This window comes from Callorhinus ursinus, unplaced genomic scaffold (assembly GCF_003265705.2).
Source record: "Callorhinus ursinus isolate GAN/ISIS: 27379988/994484 unplaced genomic scaffold, GSC_fseal_2.0 scaffold41, whole genome shotgun sequence".
NCBI classification, from domain to species: Eukaryota; Metazoa; Chordata; class Mammalia; order Carnivora; family Otariidae; genus Callorhinus; species Callorhinus ursinus.
The window spans coordinates 11,410,325-11,418,886 of record NW_027397103.1 but is presented as its reverse complement, the minus strand read 5'-3'; the positions used below and the strand labels follow the sequence as shown (position 1 = coordinate 11,418,886).

General features: G+C 40.3%; 1 protein-coding gene and 1 pseudogene across 4 annotated transcripts in view; one reads left to right on the top strand and one right to left on the bottom strand.

The window, feature by feature from the left end:
- Window positions 1-6,394, top strand: part of CLIP1 (CAP-Gly domain containing linker protein 1) — a 118,486-nt gene extending 112,092 nt beyond the window's left edge. For all 4 annotated transcript variants that reach the window (XM_073881232.1, XM_073881231.1, XM_025889832.2 and 1 more), the window contains 5 exons: window positions 1,447-1,564; window positions 1,645-1,795; window positions 2,366-2,415; window positions 4,293-4,417; window positions 4,736-6,394. In XM_073881232.1, the coding sequence (XP_073737333.1) occupies window positions 1,447-1,564; window positions 1,645-1,795; window positions 2,366-2,415; window positions 4,293-4,417; window positions 4,736-4,961 (670 nt within the window). In that variant the 3' untranslated portion in view covers window positions 4,962-6,394. The remainder of the gene's footprint in view (window positions 1-1,446; window positions 1,565-1,644; window positions 1,796-2,365; window positions 2,416-4,292; window positions 4,418-4,735) is intronic.
- Window positions 6,395-6,492: 98 nt separating this feature from the next.
- LOC112837477 (protein FAM204A pseudogene) lies at window positions 6,493-7,405 on the bottom strand (annotated as a pseudogene).
- Window positions 7,406-8,562: the final 1,157 nt, after the last annotated feature.

The following is an 8,562-nucleotide window of genomic DNA, read 5'->3' as shown; positions in this document are numbered from 1 at the left end:
ACACACACACACACACACACACACACACACACACACACACACACACACAAGGACTCTTTCCCTCTTGTTTCACACTGCATGTAATTTTTAAAACCTTTTTATTTTAAAATGGAGATTTGCAGAAGAGTTGCCGAGGCAGCACAGAGAGTCCCCACGGAGTACCCTTCACCCTGTGTCCCCTGATAAGCCCATCATACACTCCTTGGTATGTTTGTCAAAACTGAGAAAGCAACGGTGGTTCGGTTTGCTTATCTAGACTCTAGACTTTATTCAGATTTCCCCAGTTTTTCCATTAATGTCTTTTTCCTCTTCTGGGATTCAGTCTAGGAAACCACATTGCATTCAGTGGTCATGCCTCCACAGCCTCCTTTATTCAGTCTGTGACAGTTCCTCAGTCTTTCCTTGTCTTTCGTGAGCTTGGCACTTTTGAATACATGTAATATTTACAACAAAAAGTTACACACGCGTGCGCGCGCACACACACACACACACACACACACACACACACAAGCACACAGTAGCTTCCCCTTCTGGGTTGTATCAATTGTGTCTTTGCCCTCCCTCCCTGTCTTCCTTCATCTTCCCCTTCCTTTTTCCACCCCTTGACTACGGGATAAATGTTTCCCTCTCATGAAGGCCTGGTCCCACTCCCTCTGCTGACAACCGAATGCTGAGTCAGGCTGAGAACATAAACCAAGCGCTCTGACGTCCTCCCTCCAGACTCCCCCCCCCCCCCCCCCGCCAAGTACTTTTGTTCTCCACCTGGAAATCCATTTTAACATTTCTGTTCCAGCCTTTATGTAATTACCTTTAATCTCTATGAGCAACGTAAAGTCCTTTCCAGATTCTATGGATGAAAAGTCATACTCCTTCAGTATGAATAGCAGTAATAACCTTTGCGACTGTTTTGGCCCATAAGATCTCAAAAACACATTCTCAGAAGTTGCGAAAAGTTTACTGAAATTAGTGAGAACCAATCGATACCTCCAGCATAAAACTGCTCTGCATGACATCCGTGTATAACCGCTTTGCATGTGTGTATTTTAATTGTTGTTATTGCTTGGTAGTAATTTATTCAAGAAATAACAATTCAGTTGGGAGGGTAGATTTTTAAAAGAATTCTTTGGGGGTAACAGTCTTGTTTTGTTTTGTTAATTCTACGTCTTCCAAAGTTATTAACTTGTTTCTTTAAATTCAAATGGATACAATGATATGCAGATTCTGCATGTCTATGCCTAGGTAAACTTGTTCTCCCTCACAGTGAGTAAAATTTCAAGTAAAATTTTGCAAGCATAATAGCCTCAGCCCCTTTAAAACTTCCCCGTAATACTTTTTTCTTTACGTTAACTCAAGTTAATTGCGTGTTCGTTCTAGGGCCGTTGTGCACTCACCACTCACTTGGTTGATTTCTGGAATTTTTTTTTTTTTAACTCTTTGGTCTTTTAGAGAATCCAAGTTAATAAAAGACGCAGATGAAGAAAAAGCTTCCTTGCAGAAATCCATCAGTATTACTAGTGCCTTACTCACCGAAAAGGATGCAGAGCTGGAAAAGCTGAGAAATGAGGTAGAGTATCACCTGGGGGGGCCGTTGCCACTCCTGCTTTTGTTCCAGCTGCGAGCCTAAGCTAACCTGCTGCGTTTCAGGTCACAGTGCTCAGGGGAGAGAGCGCCTCCGCCAAGTCTTTGCATTCCGTCGTTCAGTCTCTGGAGTCGGATAAGGCGAAGCTTGAACTCCAGGTAAAGAACCTGGAGCTTCAACTCAAAGAAAACAGGAGGCAGCTCGGCAGCTCCTCAGGTAAAGTGATGGCCACATGGTGCTTCTTTCCAACACCGCCGCTTCCTGCAGAGAAGCTGTTGCTAGTGAGATGTCCTTGGAAGGCTGTTGTGCTGCCCCTGACCGAGCCCATCTGCCTTTGGATCTCCCAACCACCGAATCAGATAAGGGCTAGTCATGACACAGGTCCTCCACACAGGGGCGTGCCTGGTATGCCCCCTTCTGGAGTGATGGCCGCAATAGGAGACGTCCGCGCACTGCCATGATGGAAGGCAGAGGTGGTCCCTTTGTGAGCAAATGATCGCTTGCTTTGCTACTTTAGGTTCTAGGTGGGTGTGATGGGCATCCTCCGCACCAGTGAGCCAGCCCCCCGAGGGAGAAGACGGGCGGGTGAGGGCCAGCGTCTGTGTACGTCCCTCAGGGCTCCAGATGCCCGATAGGAACCCATGCACTGTTCCCAAAGAGGCCCATTTGGGAATTTCACATGAAAATACGTGTCTGACACTGGCCCGTTGGTTGCAGTAACCCAGGAAAAAAAGATGGCAAGTGTTGTGAATCCTCCTCCATTTTTTTTTTTTTTTTAAATATAAGGTAATACTGATACTCAGGCAGAAGAGGATGAAAGAGCCCAAGAGAGTCAGGTAATATTCCTTTTTTTTGTTTGGCTTACTCACTATTTTAAAAGATCATTTAACCTTTTGAAGAGGCAATACACTGTATATATTTTTAATATTAGGCCATATGGTCTAAACAATAAATATTAAAAATATATACAGTAGAAAATCTCCCTCCACACACCATCTCTCATCTGCTCAGTTCCCGAGCAGGTTATCATTAAACAGGTTATCATTCTTATTGGTACCTTAAAAAAAAAAATCTTTCCAGAGATATAAAAACATGTACATAAAAACCAAAACTAGTTGTCTTTTCCTCTCCTTTTGGACACAAATGGTGGCGTATCTGTATAGCACGTCAGTGGACGTGACATCGGGGATGTTTCTGATCTTTCAGGTGTATTAGGAACAATGTTGTAATGAATTATCTTGAACATATATCATTTTGCAGATATACTAGTATTTCTTTAGGACAGACTCATAGAAGTGGAATTGCTCTGTCAAAAGATTCCTTGCTCCTCTTGACCTTAAAAAGACAGAGTTCTTGAAAACTGTTTCCCCAAAGCCAAAATTATCAAAACAGCCTTTGTTTTAAAAATGGGATTATATGGAGGCAAACTGCTCTGTATTTGGAAATGTACTTGCACATGACCAACTAGTTTCCATCTTCAATTTTAATAGGACATTTTAGATATATTTATTCTGTTCAAAACTCAAAGGTACAAAAACCATCCTCTTCAAATAAAGAAAAATTTAGTGAGTTTGCAGTTTGTTTTAGTTATCCAACATCTCCTTTGAAAGACATGAAAGGATTCAGCAGGTGTACTGACTCACCCTGATGGTGTTGTCTGCTTCGTCTGTGCGTCTGATAAGCATAGATTCAATTAACGGTGTTTTCTTTTCCCCTTTCTCTGCTTCCGTTTGTTCCATCTGCCGCTGCCAACACTTTCTTCCAATCAGCAAATGGTTTGTTTTATGTTTCCTAATTTGTGATCACGTGTGTGTGTGTGTGTGTGTGTGTGTGGTTTCCCACTATACTTACATCCATTTTGTGGCTTTTCCTTCTTCCTGCAGTGTAGCTCCTAACAGGATAAAGTCTTAGAAAATGAAACTTCCCTTCAGTGTTGGAAGGGGTCTCCTGCAGAGAATCCCGAAGCTAGTGATTGCTAGCTTTGTTTCAGAACTTGCCCTGGCAAGAGAATTAGGCCCAGGATTTCTTTAAAAAGTGAAATGTATCATTTTTAATATTGTAAAGTAGGATTTATTCAGTGGATATTTAGAGAAATTGGACCTTTTTGTTATATGTAGAAGAGGGTAAAAACATTTTGTTTTTAAAGTGCCCTTGGTTTGAAAGGAGACATTAGGACGAGTGTCTCCTCCTGATGGTCACCTCATTGTCCCACTGCTCAGTGAATCTTGGCACAGGTGTTCCTTGTACATGTGGTACCTGAGCACTGCCCTGTCGCCATGTGTCACTGTCTCCTCAGCTGAAAGGGAGCTTGAGCCTTCTCTTTGAAACACCTTCATTTTTGTCTGAAGGTAACGTGTATTGACTGTTCCACTGGGACCAGTCAGTAGATGTTAAGCGCTGGTCGGAGGGGAATTTCCTGAACTTGTTCAAATCTACAGAGCATAAAAGTTCTGGATTTGTCCCAGAGTTTAATGGAACAATTGACTGGTTATGCTTTTTATAGAGTTTTGTGTATGTATGTGTGTATATATAAAGCATTTAAATGTGGGCTCAGGAATGGCCACTGTTGCGTGCGCCGGCCCCCCCCCCCCCCCGTGAGGCGCAGCATATTCTGTAGCCACAGCGTGAGAGTGTACTTTCATGGTGTTCTCGATACCCCAGTGTACATTTAGACATTCTATACATTTGTTTCTTCTTTTTCTGGACAAATCAGATTGATTTCCTGAATTCAGTAATAGTGGACCTTCAGAGGAAGAATCAAGACCTCAAGATGAAGGTGGAGATGATGTCAGAAGCAGCCCTTAATGGGACTGGGGACGACCTAAACAGTTACGACAGGTATTTTATATTAAGCAGTACTGATCAGAACCTTTGTTCCACCTAAATAAAGGTTTTTAAAGTTAAGTTCTTCAGTGGATTGGAGAAAACAATCGCCTTGGCCATAAATCGATTTCCATAAATCTGGCAAGAGAGTGATATAACCCTATAAATGGTTTGATGTGAAAATTTAAAATGTGGACTGTAGAACGTCTACTTGAGGCTCCCAGACTTGGCCATAATTAATTCTGCTTATTTTTTGTTCTTTGAGGGTGATACTGTCTCTTGAATTTCATCTGGTAGAGATGAGTTTCTGATTGTACATGTTAACATTTGTAGTGACGACCAGGAGAAACAGTCCAAGAAGAAACCTCGCCTCTTCTGTGACATATGTGACTGCTTTGACCTCCACGACACCGAGGACTGCCCCACCCAGGCGCAGGCGTCGGAGGACCCCCCCCACTCCACACACCATGGCAGTCGGAGCGAGGAGCGTCCGTACTGTGAAATCTGTGAGGTGTTCGGGCACTGGGCCACCCACTGCAATGATGATGAGACGTTCTGATGGGACCCCCAGCCCTGCGCCGGGCTTCTCAGACGCACTAACATGTAGGCGATGGAACACCAGCATCGTGTGTGCAGACTTCCGGAGAACTCACGTTATTTTTGACCCCCATCAACAAATCTAAGAAAATATTTTGAGCTTCATTAAATCACCCTTTTAGTGTCCCCTTAGAATTTAAAATAATAAATACTTAGTAGGTGAGTTTTCACCTCTGATTTTGTCTTGATTTTTTAAAAGTTCTAACAAGACATTGCACCAGATGCCATTACATTTACTGTCCTGAGGGAACCCTCCTAGAACAATCCCTACCCTCACAATACCTTATTTAAGTAACTTTAAATTATGCTATTACTTTTCATATTTGCACTAAAATTTTTCCAGGCTGTGTTTGTATATTTAGATATTTGGGTTAAGCTTTGACACTGGAATGAGTTGGAAAAATGTGCCATTTTGCATTTTCATCTACTCATTTAAAGTATTTTATTCTTAAAGAAGTATCTGAGCTCTTTGCACTACCTGATGTCAGTAGTGCCTTTATTTCAGGCTTGATAATACTTGGGTGTGATTATAATCATGAAACAGGTAAGGGGGGGGGAAGCCCCAAACTGCTGTGGGGACATTTTATAATCTATATGCTGCACCTACTCACTCTACTGTGGTGTTTTGTTGATTGGTTTTGCATAATTTCAGCTTCTATATATTATATGTATATATTTTTTAAAAATCTATATTTTGGGAAAAAATTTCTTTTCAGATTTTTACCTTTATGAAAAAGAAAACACATCAAGACACGATGGACTAGGCCAGAATATAACATCACGTGGCTTTGCAACTATTTTTTCTGTTTTCGTTTTGTTTTCTTTAGCAGATAAAAATAACTGGGAGAATTTTCTCCAGATTTATTTCTTCAGCAGATATCCCCAGCAGTCAATTAACTAGATAATAAGCCACTATAAAACACCTAAATTAACCAATCTACAACCTTTACAAGTTTTTTTACTATGTTTTTAGATGAATGTACGATGAGAAATTCAACATTAATAATTTTGGATTTTCTTATCACAAAAAATAAAATGAAGGACCTCAACCATCAGAAGTTTATCAACAAGTTTGAGTCTATTTATCTTCATTTGAATGTCTTCTAGAATATGTAAAAAGTAATAAATGTATCTTCCATGCTACATGTATAATAAGAACTTCTATAATTGTATATATGCCTTTGATGTATTTTTCCCCTCAAGATTATCAAATGTGTGTCTGACGAGTGAAAAATCTGTAATGAGTTGAAATTTTTAGTTATAAACATATTAAAATAGGAAGTGTTTCACAAACAGAATGTAAAGCAGTATTAAAATTTGAGCAAACAAGTGTTCTGTATCTACTTTAATAAATGGTTCTTTTTTGCCAGTGGTAGTAAACTGATGGTATTCTCAGGTTTGTTTGTCAGTGTTTTTTCTTTAAATGAGCAAGCACTATATATCCAAATAGAAATTTCTACAGTCTTGTTGATAAACAGCCTTTTTTATAGAAAAAGACTGAAAAGATTTAATAACTCCCAAATTTTATGCTTATTTTTCCGATCTATCAGTTTCCTGACATAGTTAACATAAGCAGGTAAATCTTTTCAGTAAATTGAGCAGTTGAAGACTCAAGCAAAAACCCAAGTCAAGACTCAAATGTCTTGAGGAACTCTGGCAAGTTACATATATCCCATGTTGCTCTTGGTTTCCTATCTCTTCTTTGCTTCAAACCCCCATGCAAGTTTCTTTTTTCCGGCAACCTGTGAATTTTCAGCGTCCTTTTTGGCTTTTACAAAGTTGTGGCAGGCAACTGCCTTGGCAATTTTTCCACCAAGCTCTCAAGTAGCTAGCTGGTTGCTGAGTTCCTCAGCCTTCTCAGTGTTCCACTCTTCCACAGCCTGGCCTATGGTCTTTTCAAGGCCTGACTTGTCAATTTTTTTCTTTTTAACGGGGCGGGCGGGGGTTGTCAAACCTATCATTGATTCCAAAATACTGAGTAAGCTCCTTCCACTGGGTTTCACTTGAGGTCTGTTCATTTTTGAGAATCTTCATTTTTCAATTTACCTTTCCTGCAGCATTTTCTTTTTTTCCCTCTGAATCCTGAAGTTGAGGTTTTCTGTTGAATGTTTTTTAATGAAATTCTTGAAAGTTATGCCACATATTTAAGGGAATTCCAGAGGGGCATTCTTCATATGCATTTACATTTGCCTCTACTCCAGGCTTTTGGTCCATCAGTTGGGAAATCTGAGATCTCTGTTTCTGTAACGGCCCCATCTTCTTTATCTTCCTGTAAGTTAAATCCAGAGTTCTCTAATGGGGCTTCATCTTCAGAATTCAACTCAATATCCCTTTCATTTAGGCCAGGAGGTAGCAGCCCACTCCACATCTTTTCTTCCGTCAGGAGCCGGCCCCCTGGCAGCCATCTTAAGACCCTGCCCGATAAACAGCTTTTAAGAAATCAATGTATCCCCATCTCAAAGCATCCTATGCACTTAACATAAAATAAATACTAAGGTTATTATCCATTGCTATATCACACTGTATTACCTGACAAAAATATAAATGGCAGCAGGTAGTACCAACTATCAATCCATGACGTTTTAGAAAGAAACCCTGAAAGTTGTTGGGCTGTTCAGCAAAATGATTACTGAACCAAACATTTGTTTTAGGAGCACAGACTCACCAACAGGTCGATACTTCCAAAGCAGAGTTATTAGTTGAACAAGCACATTACTTTAACCTAAATAATACCCTGACACTAGTCCTTGACTTCAGTACTAACCATAGGGGATTAAAAGAAACTATAAACTTACTGTGGTAATCATTTTGCAATTTATACTTAGGTCAAATCACGTTGTATACCTGAAACTAATACAGTGTTACATGTCGATTATATCCATAAAAACTAAAAACCCTAAGGTCTGCAATATTTATAGGGCAACTACAGCAGTATAGTTTCCAAACATTGGGTCGCTATGCAGGTTAAACACCTATGTTGATCATCTTCTAGCATCCTGATCCTGTCTGAGGAGGAGAGTTTATCATCCTGGTCTTGCTCATTTATACTCATGCATGCTTGGGATTTCACGAGCCTTGAGCGTTTCACCTCTTAACTGTAAGTTGTGGCCTCATTTAACAGTTCATGACAAGGCCTGCTGAGCTCAACATGTATTCTCACAGATGGTGCTAAAATAATAACACATTTTCAGCTGGGCAAAAAGCCTGCACATGTGACAAGAATTCGTGTTACAGGTTGAGAACCACTGTGAAAACCGGGTTGAGAAATAGGGCGTGGCAATCTGCATGAGTGGAAATAAGTTATTTTAAAATCTAAACGGTTTTGATGAATCATGGAATTGAGAGTACAACTGTGTATATATGTATGATTGATTGATGGCTTTTCTGCATCATCCCCAAATTCTGCTCTTTGCTTACTTAGACTTCATGGTAGTTGTTTAGTGAGCCCTTTCTTCTGGAGTGTATATAAAGAATTGAAAGGAGCCATCCACTCGAAGACCCAACATTTTCAAGCCTCTTTCACATCCCAAATAGTCAATTTCTACCCTCAAAGTATTGAAACG